The sequence below is a fragment of the Larimichthys crocea genome, chromosome III (assembly GCF_000972845.2).
Source record: "Larimichthys crocea isolate SSNF chromosome III, L_crocea_2.0, whole genome shotgun sequence".
Lineage (NCBI taxonomy): Eukaryota > Metazoa > Chordata > Actinopteri > Sciaenidae > Larimichthys > Larimichthys crocea.
The window spans coordinates 29,185,715-29,210,498 of record NC_040013.1 but is presented as its reverse complement, the minus strand read 5'-3'; the positions used below and the strand labels follow the sequence as shown (position 1 = coordinate 29,210,498).

At 39.2% G+C, this 24,784-nt stretch overlaps 3 protein-coding genes across 11 annotated transcripts in view; all 3 read left to right on the top strand.

The window, feature by feature from the left end:
• The first annotated feature begins 1,417 nt into the window (after nucleotides 1–1,417).
• Nucleotides 1,418–7,312, top strand: mob1a (MOB kinase activator 1A). The gene is made up of 6 exons (XM_019275774.2): nucleotides 1,418–1,637; nucleotides 2,261–2,427; nucleotides 2,726–2,819; nucleotides 3,606–3,739; nucleotides 4,604–4,767; nucleotides 5,208–7,312. Exons 1-6 carry the CDS (start codon nucleotides 1,624–1,626, stop codon nucleotides 5,283–5,285), a joined length of 651 nt encoding a protein of 216 aa, XP_019131319.1. The 5' UTR covers nucleotides 1,418–1,623; the 3' UTR covers nucleotides 5,286–7,312.
• A 1,070-nt stretch (nucleotides 7,313–8,382) lies between these two features.
• Nucleotides 8,383–16,818, top strand: trafd1 (TRAF-type zinc finger domain containing 1). Of its 3 annotated transcripts, none has more exons than XM_010732533.3 (12): nucleotides 8,383–9,061; nucleotides 10,170–10,219; nucleotides 10,303–10,438; nucleotides 10,726–10,779; nucleotides 10,868–11,303; nucleotides 12,020–12,322; nucleotides 12,406–12,470; nucleotides 13,323–13,583; nucleotides 13,809–13,890; nucleotides 14,557–14,770; nucleotides 14,898–14,955; nucleotides 15,794–16,818. In XM_010732533.3, the coding sequence occupies exons 2-12, from the start codon at nucleotides 10,185–10,187 to the stop codon at nucleotides 15,830–15,832; spliced, it is 1,683 nt and encodes a 560-aa protein (XP_010730835.3). In that variant the 5' UTR covers nucleotides 8,383–9,061; nucleotides 10,170–10,184; the 3' UTR covers nucleotides 15,833–16,818. The 3 variants fall into 3 exon arrangements, with proteins under 3 accessions (XP_010730835.3, XP_010730834.3, XP_010730833.3); XM_010732532.3 differs by having other exon boundaries at nucleotides 8,384–8,698; nucleotides 13,809–13,926; XM_010732531.3 differs by having other exon boundaries at nucleotides 8,384–9,061; nucleotides 13,809–13,926.
• Nucleotides 16,819–18,094: 1,276 nt separating this feature from the next.
• The window catches only part of smtnb (smoothelin b), a 46,774-nt gene continuing 40,084 nt past the window's right edge, over nucleotides 18,095–24,784 (top strand). For 3 of the 7 annotated variants that reach the window (XM_019275389.2, XM_019275376.2, XM_019275369.2), the window contains exon 1: nucleotides 18,096–18,547. In XM_019275389.2, coding sequence (XP_019130934.2) covers nucleotides 18,497–18,547 — 51 coding nt within the window. In that variant the 5' untranslated portion in view covers nucleotides 18,096–18,496. Of the gene's footprint in view, nucleotides 18,548–23,601; nucleotides 23,705–24,784 lie in introns of those variants that run through there. The other 4 variants (XM_019275408.2, XM_019275382.2, XM_019275398.2 and 1 more) reach the window with 3 other exon arrangements.

Below are 24,784 nucleotides of genomic sequence, written 5' to 3'. Positions count from 1 at the left end.
AGTCAGTTTTCAGCATGGAAGAATTAACCTGTTAGGGGGCCTCCAGCCCTCATTGTGTGTGAACCCTGTCCCTGTGTAACCCTTGTCACATGTACAGTACAAACACACACTGTACAAACAAATAAATACAACTAAACACAACTCCAGGTTCAAACTAAAAACAATCTTTACTGAGAATTAAAAGATGATGATGATAGATCTTTTGTATATTTTACACAAATAGAGCTATATGTTCTTCCATCGCTTAGACTTTTAATTCTATTTATATTGTAGACACTTTAAACATTTAATTTTCCCTTTGGGGGATGAATAACATACTATGTATCTATCCATTTACCTATCATAGCTCGGCAGGGGTGGCAGTAGCTCAGTCTGTAGGGATTTGGCTTGGGAACTGAAGGGTAGTGGGGTTAAGTCCAGACTAAAGTATGGAGGGTGGACTGGTAGCTAGAGATGTGCCCTTGAGCAAAATACTAAACCCCAACTCCCAACTACAACTACTACAACTACTCCTACATCACTCCACCATCTCTCCAAAGTTGCATGTCTATGAGCTCTTTGTCAGTGTGTGGTTGTATTTCAGGCCTTTATGTAAAAACTTGAGTGAAAAAAAAAGAATTTTCCCCTCGAGGTATAAATAAAGTAATGACATAAATAAAAAATAAACAAATATTGAGCTGCTCCCAGTCAATGAAAACACCTTGATTTTGCAACATTCTTGTTTTTGTTGTAACAAATTAATCGGAATCAGAATCGCTTTATTGGCCAGGTGTGTGTACACACATGAGGAATTTGACTCTGGTTCGCTGTGCTCTATAGACATAAGTACAGTTTAAAAGACAAGGAACATGACAGGTAGATGCAAAAACATAAACATAAACATAAAAAATAACTAGGTAATAACTTCTGTACACATCTTAGCATTTATCTTAACCTTCTGTAATTATGGTATTATATGTTAATTATATGTATTAACCTGTACAGCACTTTGGTCAACCTCAGTTGTTTTTAAATGTGCTTTATGAATAAAGTTTGAGTTGAGTTGAGTTAAATAATGTGCAACAACTGCAAAAAGTGATTGACCGTGTTTGTGTCTGCTGTACATACCTATGTAAATAAATAAATAAATTATAATGCACAGGTACAGGTGTCTGAATGTTCCTTAAATTAAATTAATTTATACCACCATTTACACCATTGTCTATTTTATTTATCTTTATTTTTTCTTCATTTGATTGTCCTTAATTTATTTTTAATTACACTTGTCTATCTGCTGGGGCTGGGTGCCGGAGGGATAGGGGTGGGGGTTGGTATCTGTTCTGGTGTATGCTGAATTTAAATTGATTTATACCACCAAAATAAATTAAATTGACAGAAAGTTATACATTTAATGTGAGGGGGGAGTTGTAGTACCCACATTGGGCTGATAGGGGGCGACAGTCTGCGGGCAGGCGGCTTGCACGGAGTCGATAGAGGAAGAGCCTCCGTGTGGGTGCAGCAGTTAGCCTGAACGTCACAGTTAGCAGGCGCCGCTGAAAAGTGATTTTAACAGTTTTAAAACAAGTTTCTGTTCACTGAACCAGAACCAGGAGCTGTGACCGAAGCTCTCCGACGACCGCCAAGATGAGCTTCCTGTTGTAAGTAAAGTTTTTTGCTCAAGTTACCAGCCGGAGCTTTGCGGTTAACGTTAGCTACGCTTCTTCTTCTTCTGCTGCTTCTTCTTCTTCAAGGGAAGTAAGTGGCGTTAAAATAAAAACAACAAGTCCGCCGACCTCTTTGTTTATCCGGATAAACTCAGCTTTAAACTCGACCCACCGTTTGTCTGTAAGGTTAGCACCCGTCGTCGAAACTCTATCTGTGCTGCTGCTGCTGTGTTTATTTATAGTTTCACCGCACACGCCAACTTCAACTTTTTTAACTAGTTGCCTCCTGACTCTGTGGCTCATATGATCACATGCATGTCAATGACAGCAGACATGTTAACAGTCCCACACCTTTTATTTACAGAGACACACACACAGTCACATTTCCTGTCTTGAGTACAAAGTGGGTAATCACCTTAACTATATTTACATGACACACATTATACAGTCACACTGACAAACACAAACAAACAAACAAGCTGGCATGACAAATGTGGCATCACGAGTGTCGTTACGGCAGCGTAGATGTTCATCGTAATGTCAGAGCAGACAGGAAGGATCCTCACATGTGAAGGCCTCAAGATGGCCTCAAAAGCTCTACGTTTGTGTCTTTGCAGTGGCAATCGCTCATCCAAGACCTTCAAGCCCAAGAAGAACATCCCAGAGGGTTCCCACCAGTATGAGCTGCTGAAACATGCCGAGGCGACGCTGGGCAGCGGGAACTTGAGGCAGGCTGTCATGCTGCCTGAAGGAGAGGATCTCAATGAGTGGATTGCTGTCAACAGTGAGTGAGACGGATACAACTATTTATAGAAACCATCACTCAGTGTGCACACACACACACTGCCATTTAAAATGTCTAAACGTAAATGATCCATGTGCAGAGGCTGAACATTTGCATCTCCAAGTATAGCCGAACAACCGAATTAGTAAATTATTAGTCGCAGAATTATTTGCAAACCATTAATGGCTTTTAAATTGAGGTCATACGCTGACTTTGTTGTATAAAAAGAAAGATAATGCATAGCATAGAAAAGTGACAGTATTGTAATAATTGTATTAATGTAACCCTTTTCTTTCAGCGGTGGATTTCTTCAACCAGATCAACATGCTGTATGGCACCATCACCGAGTTCTGCACCGAGACCAGCTGCTCTGTGATGTCTGCCGGACCGAGGTAGTTTTTGTTATGCATGTAGCTGACCGGGTCAAAGTTCATCTGTGTGGGGTGAAAACACGACCATGTTACATTCTCACGTACCGTATTTATTTCAGCAAGGCAGCAAACTCCCCCCAACACATGTATGTTATTTAACATGTAACATTTAAAACTTGCCCTGTGGCACTTGACAAGTTCCAATCGAAAACAAGGGAAATACTTAAGGCTGATTTATGCGTTTACGTCATTTTGGGAAACGAGGAACTTCACACGAGTTGGCAGATGTGTCACGCAGAGCTAACGTGCTTCAAAGGATGTTACGAAACACGACTAACAGAATCAATACTGACAGATTTGTGGCTCTGAAGCCTTGTGAACTGAACTTGAAGGAAATGCTTGTTAGGACACCACATCTATCATATAGTTTATATAGATTCAGATTTTGGTTGGCACAGTTAAAGAAATTTAAAATGCGTCATCTGAATGTCACATGAGAGAAAAGGGAATTAAACTTTGCATGTGGTCCCTGTAGAAGCTGTTTAGTTACAATCTAGATTTGGCACTTCCTCTGTGCTAGCTCCTGCCAAGACTGTCTGCGCTCAGTCTGTAATCAGGAGGAAGAGACCCCGGGTTCACTTCCTGTTGACATAGACATCAAGAAAATGACTGTAGATGTTTCCCCCTCCTGCTCTTTTTTTAGCTACTAACTACAAAATCGTGTTTTTATGTCGCGACAGGAAGGCAGAATAAGTGCATGTTACGTGTAAAGCTTCATGTCTGATTAAGTTTGTGCCTTTTCTGCAGATATGAGTATCACTGGGCTGATGGCACCAATATTAAGAAGCCTATCAAATGCTCTGCACCCAAGTACATCGACTACCTGATGACCTGGGTGCAGGATCAGCTGGACGATGAGACACTTTTTCCCTCCAAGATCGGTGAGTTTAGATCAATAAGACAAACAAACTGTCCAGTGTGTGATGATCTGTGACATTGTTCTCCTGCAGACCAAACAACTGCATGCATCTCATTTAATTAATTATTTTGGATATTGTCTTTCCAACAGTTTTATTTCTTTTAATTGACTTTATTCTTTGGGAATTAAATTCACGTTGTCCACTTTTTTTTGCATCCTCCATTAGCTTTTTTCCCTGTCCAACAGTCTGGTTTGTAAAATCAGTTTTTTGGCTCCTCGAGAAGAAAGACCAGACAACAAATCTGTTGCTACAGCTTCCTGTGCTGTGGGTTAATTGTCTTAGCTTTTCTATGGCGTATTTAATTTAGAATAAAATAATTATTATGTTTTATTCCCCTCACATCCCAAAATATTGTTTGGGATGTGAGGGGTTCACATCCCAAACAATGGTCCCAAACATACAGACATGGCAACCAGGGGTATAAACAGTGTAATGTTATTGACTGTCCATGTCAGTCACCTGACTTCAATCCAGCTGATCATGTGTCTCACATGTTGAGGAGTAGACTGACTCAAGAGAGGCCAAATACAAAGAAGAAGTGAAGATGACTGATGAATGGATTATAGACTTCAAACAGAGATTAACTGTTAAATATCCAGAATGTAAATCTTATGACTTTGACTTAAGTTTGTGCAACTTGTTAAAATTAATTCGGTCCCCTAAAATTTCACGACAGCGTAAAAACAAACTATAATTCATAAAAGGTCAGTTTTATTCACGGTCACAAAGTTTAGTCCCACTCCGTTGAATGGCTTAGTGGAGATTTGAAACAGCACATGCTCTTCTCTTGACATCAGCGTTTTCCACCACCTTTTGTCCCCACAGGAGTTCCCTTTCCGAAGAACTTCATGTCTGTGGCCAAAACCATCCTGAAGCGCCTGTTCAGGGTTTACGCTCACATCTACCACCAACATTTCGACTCTGTGATGCAGCTGCAGGAGGAGGCCCACCTCAACACCTCCTTCAAGCACTTCATTTTCTTTGTTCAGGTGAGATTATCCCGCTACAACGTCAGGTTTAATCACTTCTGTGTATCTGAAGCCCCATTCAGTGAACACCAAAATGAAAGAACTGTTCTCTCTCTGTGCCAAGGACAAAACATTTTAACAGGATGTGGCAGCATCTCTTGTTTCATACATAACACCCCGCGATGCCTAGTCTCGCCTATTCCAGATGCCAATTGTTATCGAGGCTCTATCTGGAACAGTGCTGACATGTTTGAACAGAGTCAACGTGAATCTTTCGCATAAGAGAAAGACAAAAATCCATTACTTAAACAAACAGATGAATCCAGCAGTTTTCCAGATTATACGTCTGAATGGACAGGAGGGTTTTGGGTTCTTGTGAGTTAACTACATTGAGTGTTAAGCATGGCATTTGGCTTTTAAACATGCTTTTTAAACACATATCAAATGTTTTGTTCTTGTAGGAGTTCAACCTCATCGACAGGCGAGAGCTCGCTCCCCTGCAGGACTTGATCGAGAAGCTTGGATCCAAGGACAGATAGACATTTCACCACAACATTTTTTTCCTTTTTCTTTAACAGTTTCCTCTTCTCCTTTGTCCCCCTCTCTGTGACCTTTGCTACCTCTACGACTTCTGGTCTCAACTTCTAAAGTCTGTGCCTTCTTCTTTTCATTTCACAGATGTTTGTACTGTACTCCTTCCTTTTATTCCTTCTGTCATCTTTTATGCTGTCTTTGAGCCTTTTTTTCCCCATTTTGCCACTAGATGATATAAAATAGTGTAGTAAGAATATTTTTTCACAGGACTGTGGTTAACGACTCTGTAAGAGCGACCTACTGATTTTTATATTGGACCAAGGACATTTGGAAGTAAAAGTGAAAACCAGCGTTTGGCGAATAGTGTTAAGATTGTCTAAACACTTTTTAGTTATTGATAGGCAATTTTCTTTTTGTTAACTTTTAGCTATTGTAATTTCAGTGACTGACCAAATATCCCAACTTTGGCTTCTTTTTTTTTTTTTAAATGTCTGTCATTAGTGTACGGTGGAGAGTAACAGGAAAGAAGGCAAAAAAAGTAATGACACAAATCAGGTCCTGGGTGGACTTTGAATCTTTGACCATACAAGTGTGGGGACTGTATTTTCTAACATGAAGGCAGGCACAGAAATATTCCAGTATATAGTATACAGCTCTCTGTCACAACTGGTTGTGTATCTGATATCCCGCGTATGTTGACATGCTTCCTTTTGGCATGTATTGGACACAGTCACATGTGAAGACTTGCAGTAATAGATGATTTTAAGATGCCTTTCCTGCCCCACAACAAACCCCACCATTGACTGCATTGTAGCTATTTAAATTTGGTAATGCAATATTCTGTTTTTTGCACATTTCTTTGGCTATTAATTAAAATAGTAAAATGCAAGAGACTGTGCTTCCAATTATACTTTTAATCTGCTTCATAGTTATTGTTAATAGCCACTTAAAGCTTTTATAATAGTGATCCTTTAAAGGATTTGTATAATTGAAATTTTTAGCCTTACTGTCATTTTAGTTCATTTCTGTGGTGCAGGTTATTTGTGGATCCTTGCATATTTGATCTTTGAATGCTGGTACTTGTTTTTTGACTTCATCTCCCCCACCAAGGATAATAGAGTATTAAACAGGTATTATACCTGTGGACATTAAGGACCTGTAATTTTTCCACAGATGTTTTTGTTTAGTCTCGGTGCATATATCATGGTCATTTCCTGTGCTTAACTCTGGCTACAACAGCGGGGCTGTTGGTACTGCCATCCTTTTACAAACCAATGCAGCTAATATTCCCGATGAATGTTTTATTTGGCTAACTTTGAACAAGGGAATCGGCGCACAACCGTCTTCATGTTGGGCCTTAACTCATATCAGACAATCATGTAACCAATTAAGAACTGTTAGACAATTTAATGCATCACCAGAAACAAAGCAGCGTGATTGAGTGTTCATTTTATAATGTACCACTTTTTAAGAAGTTGACTTTCAACAATGTGAAAAAAACCCAAACATGTTTCAGTCACTTTTACTGTGATTTATCCACTTTTAGGCCCTTCGAGTTGTTGGGAACAGAAATCAAGCCAGCAGCCATTAAACTAATCATCTACAGGCAAATGAAGATATTTTAGACTGAGTTATTTTAAAGATTTTATCTGAATATATCACCAGTCCTTTCTTTCAATCTTGTCACATATTTTGAAATGTATTACTTTTTTCACAATTTTGTTTTTAAAACTTTTGGCATGGAGTTACATTTCATATTACATTGTAAAATAAATAGTTGACTTTACCTTTTCGAATAAGGAACAAGGGCTTTGAAATGAATTTAAAAGTTTTATATATTTACAATAATGGTCCAATCATTGGGTGGTTGTTTTTGACTAGGAGGAGGTGCGAGGATGTACGTACTGCGTCTGAACATTTGCTGTAAATAAGATCAGTGTTTTATTTGAACAAAACTGTGCCTTACACAAATGAAAATGTCTGATGTGACAGTATTGGTAGATCAAAAACTCAATAAACACTGAAAGGACAATACTCTTGTTTTTCATTTGGTGTTGACTGAATTGTGCAGTAGATATTGATAAATGGGGATAGGCCCTGATAAGGGTAAGCAGTTACAGATAACATTAGGTGGTGCAGTGGTTATTGTCACCTCACAGCGTGTGGAGTTTGCATGTTCTTCCACCCAGTCCAAAGACGAGAAGTGTCGTCGTAATAGACCTTTTTCACAGCAGTCATTTTGACATGGAGAAAAAAAAGGGTCAACACACTTGATTAGTATCATTGGTGATACCTGTGTTTACCCTACGATTTCATGTCAAAATATATGAATATGTGAATGTGAAGGGTTGTTTGTCTCGCCCTGTGTTATCTTGGGATAGGCTCCAGCCCAACCATGACCCAAATGAGGATAGGCGGTTCCAGAAAATGGATGGATGTTTGTAATATATCCTGAATAAACATATTCAAATGAGGTGAAAAATTAGATATGTGTAAGCTAAATGTTTAATTAACACGATTACAATTGTCAAAACAAAGGACAAAAGTCTGGAATAATACATACTGACAATATAATGTAATTGGTTACACGTCATAAATAAATTTGGATAGATAGATGACTTTATTAATCCCAGAAGGGGAATTAGGTCGTCCTTGAAAACAATAAAAATAAAATAGAATAAAATACTCAATGGCAAGATGATGTTAATAGTACTGATACCTGGTTAATAACAGTATATAATAATAGTTAGTATTAACTTGAACAACTTGAGTTATGATGTAACTTCTTCCATCTATGTTTAAATCCTTCTGGATCTTGTAGTTGATAAAATGTAGGCAGAAAGAGATCATAATAAACTACAAAACGGATATAGTCCACTTCCGGTGCAGACCGGATGTTAAAAGTTGCGGAGTCAGAGCACTTACTTATTCTTAAACTTAAATATATATATATTTCTTCCACGATTATTATCACAATTTTATAATATTTATTGTTAATAAAATCAGATCGATATTAAATTAAATTATTTTCTACAAACGCACGATGTTCACTCAGCCAATCAGAATCGAGCCTCGAGAGCTGTGTAGTTTATTTCACCCTGAGTTGTGACTGTCAGGGAGCTTTAACCCTTAACCTAAATAACATGTTGGCTCTCCGCAAACACAGATCACCATTACATTTTAGTGCACGTACACTGGGTGCACTATTAAAACTTGTTTAGGCTGGATTTAGTCAGGCTGTGGCGACGTTAATGGAGATGGGGTGGATACGTACGTAGGTAGCCTGCGAGACTTCACGCGGGGGGAGTTTAGTTTTAGTGCTCGGGCAGAGCAAGGAGGAAATAACGAACTGTTTTTTCAAGCTATCATCAAGTTAGCTGTCGTCTACGGCGTTTTTCTGATTACATACCCTCCACCGGTAATTAATCGACAAAGGAGAACATCACAGCGGCTGTTGTCGTTGTGCTTGGACCGGGCAGCAGGAGCCCCCCGCCCCAGAAAAACCCTCCGACGTTACGTTTTAGCTTCCTCGGCTTGTCCGTTAGGAGCATTTAAAGTTGGTTAGCTCCACTGACGCTACGTGGTGCTTTGCTGACAAGTCTGTTTAATGTCAACGCAGCTCATAGCTTCAACTTTCCCCCGAGGTGGTTCAATCAGGATGATTGCTGCTGCTGCTGCTGCTGCTGTTGTTGTTGTTGTTTGAGGATTCAGCCAAAAAAAAAAAAAAATCCAGGCCAGCTTTGTCAGCTAACGTTAGCTACCTGCCTGGAGACACAGCTGGGTGAGCAAAACCGAAACAACAGCTGCTTATCAAACTGATTTCAGCCGACAAAACATCAAATGCTGGACTGATAAATAGCAAACAATACATATTTACCAGCTGTAAACATCAGTACAGATCATGTCATGTCAGCCTAGATCAGATTCAGATTCAAATACTTTATTTTTTACTTATTAATTCACTTATTAATCCCCGCAGGGAAATAGTTTTTGTTACAGCAGCTCCCAAACGGTAAGTGAGATAGTGAGTGATAGCAAGGAAACAAAACTTTAACACTATACACCTATACGATATCCTATTTTAACACTATATACACATGTATAAATAACAGTTAAATAAAAAAACAGGACTATGCAATATGTAAATATAAAACCTTCTAAAGAATTTAGTCTTTGAGAGACTGTACAGAGAGAATAGACACAGATTGTATAAAGTGCAGTATGCATGCATGAGAAAATTATTTATTGCACAAGCCAGTTCGATAGCTAGTCTGATGTTTTGAGGGAGACTGATGCTCACAGGTAGGAAAGACTTCTTGTGTCTCTCTGTGGAGCATCTTGGTGCCAGCGGTCTCTGGCTGAAGGTGATCCTGAGTCCAGCACCTCGTGGAGTGGGTGGGAGTCATAGTCCCAAGAAAGTCCCGCACCTTAGACAGCATCCTCCTTTCTAACACCACAGTCAGCGAGTCCATCATTTTTTATCTGTATGTCTTTATATAATGGCCACTTTACCTTTAGTACTTGTTTTCCCCTTCATTGTGGGATAATTAAAGTATAATCTAATCTAATTCGCTGTACAGTCCCTCAAACACTAAATTCTTTTATAAGGTTTTAGATTTATATATCGTATAGTTTACTAGTTACTTGGCTTTTATCCTACTGTTTTTGTTATTTATACCCTGTGTATACAGTGTTAATTTTTTTGTGTATCTTACAGGTGTATAGTAGTAAAGTTCTTTCTTGGGATGTTATGTTTAAATGTTTTTGTTTTTTCTTGCTATTACTTACTATTTAACTTACTGTTTGGGAGCTGCTGTAACAAAAACAATTTCCCTGCAGGGATTAATAAAGTATTTCTGAATCTGAATCTGATTAATCTGTGTCCACAGGCTCTAGGTAAAGCCATGGCGGATGAAAATACACAGTTCTGTGGCAATTGGTAAGTAATAAATAATTGAGCATTACAAGATAAGTCAATTTAATACAGTGTTTAACTTTCTTTTGAATTTTTTGTTTTTCTAGCAAACATGACATCCCAGAGGCGAATTTTACTACCCATGAGATCCACTGTCGAAGAAACATCGCTCTGTGTGATGTATGCCAGGAGCCAGTGCCCCGGTCCGATCTGCAGGAGCACAAACAGCAGGAGCACACACAGGTCTGTGCAGCAATACCTGCAAAACACACACGTCCTGCAACAGATGTGCTATTTTTAAAGGCCTGTCGTGTGTGTGTGTGTCTTTTGCATACTCTGGAATATGTAATCAGTATTTACACTCTATAGTATACACTGTTTGTTTGTCTTGAGCGAGTGTCCGTGTTGTGACAGAGGTAACAATGCAGGACATGAAAACGTGAGACTCACTGGAGGAAACTCTGAGAAAGCAACGTCAAGATTGAAACTGCAGCATCGTAACTTTCAAATCACGTCTTCTGTCGTTTCAGATTGCATGCAAGTGTGGTTTGAAGATTGAGAAGAATCATATTGATGTTCACCAGGTATCTCTACAGAACTTCTGTATTTATAACACTAATATTTAACCTTCTTGATTAAAGTCTTAATTTGTGCCTCTTCATGATCCTTCAGAGTTCTGAATGTTCTCAGCGGCTGGTCCCGTGCCAATACTGTGAACTGGAGATAGTTTACAGTCAGTCCAAAGAGCATGAGGATTATTGCGGTACACGCACTGAGCCCTGCTCACGCTGCAAATGCAACGTAATGTTGAGGGAACAGGCTGTGCATCCGGTCCTATGTGGAAGCCTTACACCGCCCCAAGAGAGGAACAACAGCCGGACAAGTCACAGTCCAGTAGATCAACAGTCTCCAGGATCATGGTTTGAAGCCCACTCCATCAGAAACCTCCTAAGAGCCCAAGAGAGAGGCCCAAAGAATAATAACATCAGTGCAGCTGAACAGCAGGCCTTTCCTCGGCCTTTTGATCCCAGAGTTTATAACACTTCAAGGGGACCTCAAGGCCCAGCAGACTGGAAGAATATTGCCCCAAGAAATACATATAGCCACTGTGAGTTTATTTGATTATTAAATTTGCTTTGGGGGGGAGGCATGACCACCAGACTCAGTCATGTACTGTAGATGTGTTTTCTTACTAATCCATGAGGTGTAATGATTTTTCATCTCTATTCCATTTGAGGGTGCATTGTTAGACTTCTTCACGTTACTGGCACTAACTGTCAACCAACAGAAAAGAGTGAAACCAACAAGAACTTGTATCACAAACAAACAAAATGGGGAGCCAAAACATTGCACTATAGCACTACTAGTGGTTAAAAACACAACAGGATACCTTTAAACATCCAGCTCTTCTATAGTATCATAAACTTAGTTTAATTATTTTCACATATTCTTTACAACTTGTTAAAAATCAATTAAATTATTAGTCTGTAACTCAGTAAAGTAGTCTTTGTAAGATTAATTTTGCAGGCAGATACCACTGGAAAATTTATTATCAGATAGATAGATAGATAGATAGATAGATAGATAGATAGATAGATAGATAGATAGATAGATAGATAGATAGACGGTCAAAGAACACACTGCTCATGTTATTAGCAATAAGTTATATCACATTTATAACATTTAGGTTTTGACAAAAATTGGAATAGAACAAGTCCACCAACATTCAGAGACCCCTTTCTGTCTGAAAGAAAGTTGCTGTGCAGCTGCTTGTAGCTGTATTTGTTTTTTGAAATAACTGTCTCATCATTTTTTTTCTTGCAGATTTGGAGCAGAGTGATTTTCTCACTAGCAGCAGCAGCAGCAGTAGTACATGGCCCCATAGTGAGCTCACGCTGGATGAGGATTCATCAGGCCTGGACTACATGTTGGCTCTCAGTCTGCAGAATGACGGAGAATCAGTGGCTGGAGGTGTGGAGGGAAACCTGTGGAGTGGAATCTGGGACCACAAGATTGGGAAGACGTCTAACGCGTCTGTAAACTCTCCACTCTCTCCACCCAACAACAACTACCCGAACTTCTCTACGGGCATAAGCTCAAGTGCAGTCCAGGACCACGATCAAACAGGTAAATGATAAAACATTGTTAATTAGAATATTTAAAGTTATTCCGTTTTCAGTTTGTTAATTATTTTATATATTCTTTTATAGATACCATGCTGCCTTGTGAGTTTTGTGAAGAGCTGTTTCCTGAAGAGGACCTCATTTTGCATCAGGTTAGAGATTTTGGATACACTGTTGCTCAGTTTGTTCCCTCGTGATGCTAGATTTTTTTTTTTGTGTGTGCATGTTAGTAAGCTAACCATGTGACTGAGGGGAAAAAAACACTACATTCAACATGAAATAGCCCAAAAAAGATGCCATAGGCTTTCAGTGATTAAAAGGTTCTTTAATTTAGTATTTTGCCCGAGTTTCATGTCTCCATGCTTCAGAACGTTCACAAATACACGGATCATTTTAGTTACTTCAGTGTTTCATGTTCTTTTTTATATAAAGAAGACAAAAAAAGACAAATACAGTTTACACAGGCAGATTATTTATTGTTGACTTTTGTTGAATGAACCAGAGCTAATTTGGTTGAAAGGGATGTATTCCTGATCCACTTGGAGTCAGGATTGCAGTCTTTTTTTCCTCCACTGAACTATCTTGCCTTCATGTTTTGTCTTTTTTTCCTCCACTGAACTATCTTGCCTTCATGTTTTGTGCACTATTGTGTCCATATTCAAGTAAAATATACTGCTCCTCCTCTGACACTTGCTGTGACCTGCTTTTTTTCTGTTTTTCTTCTAAAACCTGTGCACAGACAGCCTCCCTGCGTGGGAAATAAATCTGCGTGCACAAATCTAATCTGTGTAAAATGCTCAGATCGGGTCAGATATCACATGACGTGCAAACATTTGCATACCCTTTATCTTTTTTCGAGATGCTTCAGTCCAGTTATTGCATTTGCCTGCTTGAACATGTGGCCCTCATCTTCCTCTAGAATGGATATGATCAGTTGATGTAAGCAGGTGATCTTAAATTCCAACCACTCATATATCACCATGTTTTTCTTTCTTTTATTTCAGACTGGGTGCAGTCCCGCTTCTGCCTTTGCATCTTTCAGCAAGCAGCCGGTGTCTCCTCCTAGAGAGGACAGGATGGGCAGGAATGCTTCAGGGCTGATGCACAGCATCCCCGACACGCTCGCTTCAAACATTCCCACTTTCCCTCGGTCAGTCTCCCCGGCCTCCTACAGTCCTCCGGCCAGTCCACTAGAGGGCGACGTGGTCATTCCCTGTGAGTTCTGCGGCGTCGCTCTTGAAGAGGCGGTCGTCTTTCACCATCAGGTATGTCACTAATCAGGTTAGGATGAATGATACATGATGTTATTTTATAAAATGACAACATGGCAGTACTATTGGAAGTTAAAAACAATTGAAATATGTTTTCTGTAGAGATTTCCACATTATGACCTCAAGATTTCTGAATATGTGTTCATGAAAGTTAATGTCCCTTTAAAAATTAATAAAATAGAAATCTTTGTTCTAATTGTTTTGTGTTTTTATACACAGGACAAATGTGATATGCGTCCTCAGGCGGCCCATCCACTGAACAATCTAACAAAAGCATCTGTGAAAAAACCACTGAGCCCTGGTAAAGACACTTTTGACCGGAGAATAAAGCACCAAGGTAGCAAATAAATAATGCACGAATTCTTCCGAAAATCTGCTTATACAGTTTGTAGTATAAACATGCGACATTGTCTGGAGGTGGACAAAATATCTGAGTAAATATTAAGCGTCCAGTTCAACATCCACCTCAAACTATGGCAGAATATGTGAGATGTGCACATGTCCTAACCGTAAATCAACCAGACTCCCCTCCCACTGTACTCGCCATAACATTATAGAGAAGGAGAGGTGAGAGTTGTGCAGGTCAGTGTTGCCTGATAATCATCCATGTCTCGGTCAGTCCGAGGTGATGTGTGGTGGGCGGTGCAATTCTTTTAGTCGGTCAGGAAAGAAGTGGTTAGGCTTTGTACCTCGGATATCCTCCTCAGGTGGTTATCCTAACCCTAACCACTCGGGCTTCTGCGCCGCCCACCACATATTCACACACACAAAGATTATCAGCCAACACTGACCTGAGAGCAGCAGCCCTGACACAGCATGCTTCACACCTCTCTTCCTTCACTCTCTCCTCCTCTATAAATGTGACAGAAGGGGTGACTGTGTGAGTCGTCGGTCGGCTTCGGGGACAGTCTGTGTGATGATTGCTAAACCCTAACCCCACATACTGTGTGTCCTGTTCCACATACAGCTGACTTCCTGGACGACTTTGGATTTGACAGAGACACGCCACCAGGACAAAACCTAAGGGACTGGCAGAGAGGCTACATTGGACTGCCGAGTCAAAGGAAGACGTCCAACTGTGACGTTTCTGTAAAAGACAGACCTCAGCACGGCCGAGAAGCAGATGGAGCTCAGTCATCTTTCTGTGACACTGACAAGTCTGCTCCTGCACCTCTAAAGGGGTAAAAGCAATTCACGTGGAAACTTTTCTTAACTGACACATTTAAAGTTTCCTAATCCAATAATGTTTTCTTTTTTCTTAATAGTATATCATTAATGTTCTGAGTTTCGTGTGTGTTTTTCCATCAGACTAAATCTACCGGAAAATAAAGAAGGGAGAGGGAACATAAGGAATCCAATGACGAAGGTACATTCACGTTTCCTTTTGTTCATCACATTCTGGTGTTTAATGTACATAATAGAAGGTGCGATCAATGGAGGGTTGATAGGACAGACTTTATTGATCCCACACTTGTTACAGCAGCTCAAAAATGTGCCTATTAAGGCTGAGTCCTTCCTGCAGCGACCTGGTTTTGTCTACGGCCTGTGGTCCTTTGCTTTGTGTCATTCCCCCTCTTTCTCCCTCACTGTTTTACTGTCTGTCTTCAGCTGTCCTCTCTCCTTTGCTTTCCTGTCTCTACCACTCTACCAAGTTTAAAGCCACCCAGAGTTACCAGCAAGTCCGAAACGAGTTCATTCTTCGGCCACGTCTCTGTGATGCTACGCTCTCCATATTTCCTCTGTAGCCTCAGTAGCACCGTTAAGCTCCTCCATCTAATTCTGTAGCGATCTTACATTCTCCATGATAACTGACGGTACTCATGGTTTGTACCATCTTTTCCAGTCCTGGCGCTTAGGTCCAGCTCTGCATCTTCGCCTCCTTCTCCTCACTCTATCACGGATCACAGATCTTTCTGTGTAGTATGCCAGCGCTGTATATGATTGTGTATATATGACTGTAAAGGCTTATCAACCTTACCAACCTCTGTGCACTCCAGCTATGAAGGTGGGGAGAGATAGAGACATTTTACAAGCAGTAAATTGTCGAACGATGAGACTTTTTCTTCTCATAAACCGATCAGTCTACGACTGCTACAAATGTTTTACCTCGACAGAGTAAATTCGGTGGATTTTCCCTCTGAGCCCATTCAACATACTTTTGTCTGTAAAAAAAGATTTTCAATTGTATTTTTTTCCACTTGCAGTTGCCCAAGAAGCAGAATGAAGAGCAGCAGGAAGAGTGAGCGCTGCAACATCTGGAGAAATAGGAACAAACCAAATCTCCTCCTCTGCTTTTCATTTATCTCTTTGCACACATGAAAATGAAACATATACCTATCTGATAAGTGCCTGTGTGAGTATTAGTATCTTGCAGTTCATATTTTCATGATTTTACTATTAAAGTTTAAGCATGTTTAATTTGGTTTATTCATGCATATTCTGCTTTTTTGTTGTTGTTTCTTTTCAAGTTTTGTTTCAGACGTTGTCTAACATCTATCCTTAACAGATAAGTTATAAAATTGATTTTATTTACGCTGAATTTGATTTGAAGTCATGTCATGGCTCCTTAGGAACATCAACACACGACTGTGCATTTGTATCACTTAATATTTACCTTGTTACTTCAGCCAAGGATGTTTTTGTTTTCACCCTGTTTGATCTTTCAGGATCTTTCTCAGTGTTCCTGTTTGATTTCTGCATCTTTATGTAACCTGAAGCACTTTGCTAGATTATTTTGTTTAAAAGGGCTTGAGGAACCAATTTGATAAATTTATGCATCTTTGACCAAGAAGAAAAACAACTGTATTATTGAAACATTTGTCTTTTTATACTGTTGAACATTTGTCTTTAATACTCTTGAGTAATATTTAGATTTTCTTTTTAATCATAATTATAGAAGTGTATATGTGTTGTTATGACGAGATGGCTTTTGAAGCATCGTCTCCTGTCCAGATAAGTAGTGTCAAAAATGTTGTGTGCTGCTCCTCCAGATTTAAGATTGATAAGATGTATTTTGCGTGTAACATAGGGTCCACTTTAGAAATACATATATAAAAATAGGCAACCTTGTGACACAGACAGTTGAGAGAGCATTTTTCTGATTAATATCTGATCAACAAGGTGTTTGGATGGATTTAAGGCACGGATAGCGCACAGCTCACTATCCTGTTTAAGAACAAATGTCTTGATGCTCCTTGTCTTGTGTGTATTAAATGTTTAATGAGGACATTCATGGTTTCAGTTTGTATTCTGTCAGTGTTGTTTCATATTTCTTCACAAGTCTTAACTCACCTCAGTTCATCAATCGGGTAACCCACGTTTGAAAAATTGCAGCCAAAGTGCCTACATGGATTTGTTATTGGTAGATAAAACACGACACGTGCAGTGACTCTCAAACACTAGCAGTATAAAGATTGGACTGGTTTCTGAAGAGCTGTTTTGAAGTTCAAAATCTGTGGCACCGGAGCTTGCTGCTTGTTCCAAATTAATTTAGTTGCTGATAAAAACACCTTCACCACCATCTCCTTCCTAGACTGAAGGAGAAACTATGGTGGCGTGAAAAACACAAAAATCCCAAACTAGAGCCAGCTTATGGCCAAAATGGCTGACCTTTGGCATCTGTATATATAAAAGTCTAATTCTATGGTAACAAAAACGTACCAATTGTTATTTTCGGTGTTTATACACTAATGAAAACATAGTTATGCATATTATATTCTGTTTCTGTTATAAAGTGCCACCTAAATCTGACACACTGGACCTTTAATATGTTTAAATTAGAATACGTTTAGGACAATGAAATAATGTATTCAGAATTTTATTCCTGTCCTCAATTTGAAACACAATTTAGACCTTCATATTGGAAGATAAAACCATATTGCTTTTTTTCTTCCTTATGCTTTCCTCTGAAGTTTTTTTGCGAGATGTTTTCTTCCAGCATGTCACAACTTTTCCAGTATTTTGTGATGTGTTACTGGCATAAAATTCAAAATAGGTATATACTTTTTCAAAAACAACATATGATAAGTTGTCTTTGTGCTATTTTCAATTAAATATTGGGTTTCAACGTTTTGCACATCATCACATTTGGTTTCTATTTACATTTTATACATGCCCACTTTTTTTTAAAAATGGGGTTGTGTTATGTTTTTGTCTGTAAATACTAATTTAATTTCTATGTTTACCTGTCAACATCCCTGTTTTAGCTGTACTTATGTGTATATGCATTAAAACTGAAGTCAAACCTGACCAATAAAAGTTATTGATTGACCTCTGGTGTCTGAGTGAAGGATGGAAACAACTAAAGAGGTAATTACAGAAATGTCAATACACTGAACGGCTATAGTGGGGAAAAATGGCAAAAATAGCATTAAAATGATTTAAATATTTTATTATTTTATTATTTTATTTTAGTATATTTTTTGAGTATAGATGAATTTCCCCATTCAGAGGCCAGCAGTGGCACTGATCACCTCTCATACACGGAGGCTGTTTTGCGTCTTCCCACAGAGCGGCGCGCTTTGAATGAACGCCGGGAGAAGCCGGAGACAGAGAGGGGCGGGCTTACTTACACCTTTCAGTGGGAAACCTCTGTTCAAAAAGCTACCAACGTCCCCCTTGTGAAGAGAGCCTGCTTTCTGCTGCTTTCACTACAACTCAACAAGAGAGACGACAAAAGAAGCCCCGAAATGTGCTTCTCCACATGCGGGATAGCAGTTTATATTTGTTGACTCAGAAGTTTAAACTGCGCTGAAGATTGAGACAGACTGCACTAAAAAAAAAAAAGAAGAAGAAGGAAAAAAGAAAACAGCCTACAAGTCGTGCAGGTGGTGAACCACACGTTGATCACACCGAGACTCACCATCCAGACCTCCTCGTCTCACCTGAGCCTCACAGGAAAGGTTAAAATGTCCGTGGAGAGTTACTCGGCGCTGGATGAGACCTCTCTCCGAGCCCTGGTGAGTAGATGAATTAAGATGCTCTGGACTGTGTTAAGTTATGAAAGTGGACCACCACTGTGATGTTACTGGGGAAAAAAATATTATAGTTTATTATCTTCAATTTTCACATGTGCATCATATGAAGTTCAGACTTTATTTGTTAATTAATTTATACGTAAATGAGATCTTATTAGATATTATACTGGTCTGTTATTGTTACATACTATAGAGGAACTCCTTGATTCAAGGCCAGCCAACATGTATACAATAATAAAACATATTATGACTTAAGTGAGCTTTTAATAATTCATACATGACTATAATCTTATTATAATAATCTTAACAGGTGCTCTGTGTGCTTGATATATTGAACAAGTTCTTTATTTGTTTTGTTTTTCTACAATACAGAATATCAGCACTTTATATACAAATGTATAGTGTATATACCTTCCAGCTTGTTATCTCTCTCAACTCTGCATATAGAACAGCAGATATGTCTACAAGCTTGTCACGCTGATGTCACATGATAATATCATATATTACGAACACAAACTGTACAGATTAAACTAAACCGAGAGTGAAAACATCATCACACCAACATTATTGGTATTGAGGTGTTGTAGTGTTGTATAGAAGGCGTCCAAGTCTTCATGAGTCGTTGTGTGTGTTTAATTTTTAGACACACCGTGTCTTTTTTTTTAAGGTAGGTGGAGATCACTGCTTCTACCAAAACACTGACAATAAAAAGGATGTGAAGGCAATGACTTACCATGACTGAACTCCAAATTGTTGTTAGTTGTGGAGTTATGGGAAGTAATCAGCCACTGTGCTGATAATTGTTCCTTTCATTATTTCTATATAATTGTCGTAATATCTTTGGATTTTTGCCTGCTGATCGAACAAAATAAGAGATTTGAAAGTGGTCAGGTTGACCATTTAAATGAGAATATAACTGCAAGGTTAAACGAAAAAAGTGAGTCTGACTGTAAAAAGTCTAGCAAGTAGTGAGTTTTGTGCTTATGTTGGTCAGCTTATTTGTTTTTTGCTTTTTTTATGAGTGCAAACTGTATTGTTGATTTAAATCAATTAGTCAAATTGCCCACAATTTTGATCACTAATCAAACATTTAGGTCATTTGTCAAGCACAAATGCAGAGACACTTGTTCATTCCAGCCTCCAGTGTAAAGATTTGTTGTTTTTCTCTGTTTTTGAGTGGTGATTTAAAAAAACAACAAAAAAAAAAAAAACAATTTGAATATGCCACGTGAATTTATACACTAAACTATAAATCAGTCAAACAAATAAAAGACAAGGATAAACTTTATTGATCCCTCAATGGGGAAATTCTCAGACTCAAGTTTTATAAATGTAGGCCTGAAATACAACCACACACACAAACAAAGGGTTTATAGACATGCAAATATGGAGACATGGCGCCCTGGGACCACTTAGGGATTCAGTACCTTGCTCAAGGGCTGAACCCAGGATGTGAACTGGCACCTCTCCAGCCACATACAGCTTCAAAGTGTGGTCCAGGCTGGATTATAACCGGACACCCTGCGGTTCCCTACAGACTGAGCTACTGCCGCCCCACAAATGTTAAAATAAATATTCACAGATTGCTTCATGAAGAAAATAACAGTTAACTTGGACTCAAGTAAATGTTTAGTTTTCATGTGATTGCTCATGATGACACATATCAGACATATCTTTATTTTTAAACAGTGGGATAAAGTCATTTATTTCACTCCTAGGTGATTAACACTGATCTAGAAGTAGACGCTGTGTCACGGGTGTTAGCAGTAAATCAGTATTGATCAAGTGAGCATGTACGAAAAAGGAGACTTCCTGGTTGACAGCAACATTAGTCATGACCTAATTATTTCCTGAGGCAGAGGAAGGTGCGACTGTCTGTCTGACATATATTTCATGACACTTGTAAACCAGACAGGTTTACAAGGACGCGTGAGTCAGGGCGTCTTTGTTTAGACACAGTTACTCTGCGCTTGTCTGAATCAGAGTTACACGTGTACACAACAGTTGTGTATGAAACATCCGGGTGATAGTCCCCTTCTTCTGGTTTTCATCCTGTAATAATGACTAATATAAATATACACTGAACAAGAAGTTTGTGTTAATAAAGTAGGGGTGAGTACAGTTATTGTCATCATTGTTATCCTCACCAGTTGCTTTCCCAAGACTGTGCACTTCAAGAAGAGGCCTCTCAGAAAGAAAACCCATGAAGCTTTTTGTTCTTAAAGATCATTAATTGTGACAAGTAAAGACTGTTAACTTTGGAGCAAAGCGCAGTAGAAAATGTGGTATCTTGTTGACCTGCCTGAGACTATTTAAACTGTATAAAGACAGCCAGTCCACTATTTTCCTCAAAGTCTGGAGTCGTAAATCACCTAAAGGGCAAACTTTTATCCCGAGTGACGTTATAACGCAGGAGGATATTGAGGATATAATAGATTTCTGTCGGCATGATGATTTACTGGTTGCTCGAGCATTGGATGCTTTGAACAGTGGATTTATGAGTTTATTTATAAAGGAACAAAGCAGGAAAAACCGAGTTAAGGACTGAAAGTGGCCACTACAAATTTTGACAGTGTAAAGAATGAGGTTTTTTTTGCTGGACTGAACTGTGTTTGATGTAGTTTTATAAGTCGAGATTTACAGGTACATGTGATTTCTCAGTGTCTGAGTTCGTTGTTATTATTGTCTGGATCTTTTGTATCCTGAGACGGCTCGCCATAAAAATACTGGCGTTGTCTAGAGAGCTGAATAAAACCATGCAGACGTTGATGGGATTTATCATCATATGACGCCGATGCTCAACACATTACTGAGGTAGAATTGAAAATGCCTCCTCTTCTTAGTGCTTCCCCTCCCTAAGATGTGACCACCAGCTTTAAGGTCACCGAGATCCCACATTTTCACTGATGTTTGTGGTGACTCAAGTGTCAGGGTTTTCCACTTGGTTTTGAAAGGAAACAAACTCTGATTAAACTTCATATGGGGGTTGTGTGGTGAATTTAAACTCGGCACCGCAGAGACACAAACGGAGCCTTTTTGTGTTTAGTTTTTATGAAATCTTACACCCTATTCTGCTGTGTTTATATTCAGCTTGGGAATAAAGAATTGTTTTTTAGCACTCCAGTAAAAGATGGTGGACATTCAGAGATGTCCAGGCTTAATTAAACTGGTTATAAAAGCCGGGCGGAGGAGCTTCTATTAAACAACAGTTGGATAACGAACACATACTCCAGGCCTGTGTTGTACTTAATGAACTAAACAGTCAGAAGGTCATATGGCAGCCTCTCTAATGCCGCTAATCCCATCTCTACACGTCTATTCAAAGCCCAGGCTCTCTTTTATATTGCTCACTTAATCCCCTCCATGGCAACCAGGAAAAGCATTTTTCCTTTCTCTCAGCCACCACAATTATTTAAATATCCACAAAAATAATCAGTTGGTGTCCCAGTTTCTTCTGGGAGTGGGAGTTTGTCACGGGTCATCTGTCTGAATGAGGTTTAAGATCTGTGGACACATAAAGACAAAAGCTGCTGAGAGGCCAGTCGGAGAAAAGCTCCTTCCAACCAAAACCACTCCAACCACTACTGTTTAAAAAATAGATAGGTCTAATCAGCTGGCTGCCAGCTCGGAGAGTGATGATTATCTGTTGTTGTGCCTCTGAATCTGCCGTGTGGCAATAGTTTCCTGTGTGTCAAACCTGTAAGACAAGCCATGTCTTACAGGTGTCTGTTGTTGTGGCACTTGTGCACCTGCTTACTTAGCTAAGAGTCAGGTTTGACTTAATCATCTGTCAGACACACCGTGGTCTCCCTTCTAATTATGTCTGAAACTCCTCACTGCTGCGCTGCATCATCAGAGGTTCACAGGAAAAGTCTCACAAATGAGTAAAACGTCATCATACTTGTGGAATCTGATCGCCTTATTGTCTTTTACAGTTTGCGGTCTGCTTAATGCACAAGTCTGTCTTTTCATTTTTGAATCGACATGACTGCCTGGAGACTTTTTCCGCCCGTGGCGCCTAGCTGGGCTGATTTCACATGCTGGAAGTCTCACATAATGATTTGTAACTAGTCTTGCCAGCCCTGTGACCGTCCTTTCTCCCTGGTGAGCAAGAAGCATTCACACATGTTTAAAATAGGGCAATTTCACTCTGTGGTCCGGCATCGGTGATATATGGGACCCCTGGGTCTTCGTTTTATGGCTCTCTGGACCCTTTGTGCGTTGACAAGGGCTCAACGGTTACAGTCTGAGAGGAAGAATGGGTTTGTTTTGTGGGGTCTCGGTACAGTCCCAGGTTCTCCTTAAACCCTGGAGACAAGGTCCAAAATGTCAGCCTCATCATCAGGAACGAATAAACCAGAAAAATGATGCTGCATTATATAACCGTCTGGGACATTTTCAGATACATGTGCAGTGTGTTTTTATTTTTTATGTTGTCTAATACTTGAACAAATGTCATCAAGGGCCCAATTTGTTTAAAACATCCTCTTTCCTCATTTTTATGGTATATTGTTGAAGTAAAAGAAGAAAAAAAAGACAATTAATTGGCTATATTGCTAAGTCTGTTATAATAACGGAATAACAATTAATTGGCTATATTGCTAAGTCTGTTATAATAACGGAATAATTGACATTTTTGGGGCAGAAATGTCAAAGATTTGCTGGCTTTTGAAGGTTTTAGGCTTTTCTAGGGACAGCTGGTTTTGTTAGTTGCAGCCCTAAAGTAAAGTTTCATCAGAAAGTATTAAATACCAGGAGCACGATACTACAAGACGTGACCTGTCTGTCAACAATCATAAAAAAAACATTTTTCTTTCTTCAAAGAGGCTGCAGTGTGTTTCAGACACAAGCTGTTGCATGCAACAGTTCTTCCTTTGAATACAGCTCCCCCACACCTCGCTGCATGCACGCACTCACAAAAAGAAAAGAGTCTCGAGTTTTACGCTCCTGACCATTGACAACACCTGCTGCTTCTGCGTTTATGTCGACACTTGGTGAACATAGGTGCCTTTGACCTCAATGGATGTTTACAGGGTGTTTTTTTGGGAGTGTTTCTCTCCCCTGGCGAGGTTCTAAACTACAAACACAGCGTTCACAGCGCACACCTGATTTCTGCTGAGCCTGTCATCATTCTCGCAGGTATTTACCCTCCCCTTGCATTTCCTGTATGATTAAATTTCAAAGGTGTTGACGAACAACTCATCATTTGGAGCAGTTTTTCCTCCCAAACTGACATTTTAGAAACTGAGTTATCTACACTGTTGCAGTGACAGTACTCAGCTGAGTTAGAGCCTGCAGACTTCAGCCTCAGACAGTGGATATCCAAATACAAGCCCATGGAGCAGAGAGATAAGAAGTCAGTTGTTTGTTTTATTAAACAGGAAACTTTTGTTACTGGATGCTGCTATATATAGCCTCCCATTTTTGGCTCTGGAAGGATGAGAAAAGAGATGATTAAAAACTCCACCAATGTCTATTTTTGCTCTGTGGCCTTTTAAGTTTATAGCGATGGAACAATAATTCTGAGTAAGTGCGGCACACTTCCAGCAACGTTTAAAGTTGAGATTGAGTTCAGCATATTTCCTTATTAAAGAAGACACTTGGTATTGTTTTATCGCTTTTGAAATATTGAATACACACGCGCTGGCATTTAAATATGAGCCGAAAGTATTTCATTAACAATCAGCACACCAGATGCTGTTTTGTCATTTGAAAAGGTCATAAAAGAATAATGTTGCAGTTTAACACTCAGTATAACAAACAAATCTGAAAGAAGGCGATAAAGCTCGTGTCAGTGAAGTAATGTGATTACATTCTTATAGTAAGTTAAGACTGTGAATGAGCTTGTGTTTCAAGGCGTAAATCACATATTACTGTTGATTCTCCTAGTAGTCTATGATATATGGTATATTATGTAGTTCTGTAGTGAATACAGTGAAAATATCAAACATATCATCATGTCAGCTCATTTTTTGTGATGACAACTGAAGAAAAGTAAAGAGGGTTATGTTGGCACTCACTGTGTACTTAATAAAAGGCTATTTTTCTTTAAATGCAATGTTTATATCCATGTTGGTTGGTGCATTTATACATTTCTTGGCACTTTACTGGCTCCAACTGTCGATCAGCAGAATAGCCATCCATCTGTGTCGGTGTGCATGATACAAAGAAAAAGGAACACTTGTGAAAATCAAGCAGCAACCTCCATGACTGTGAAGT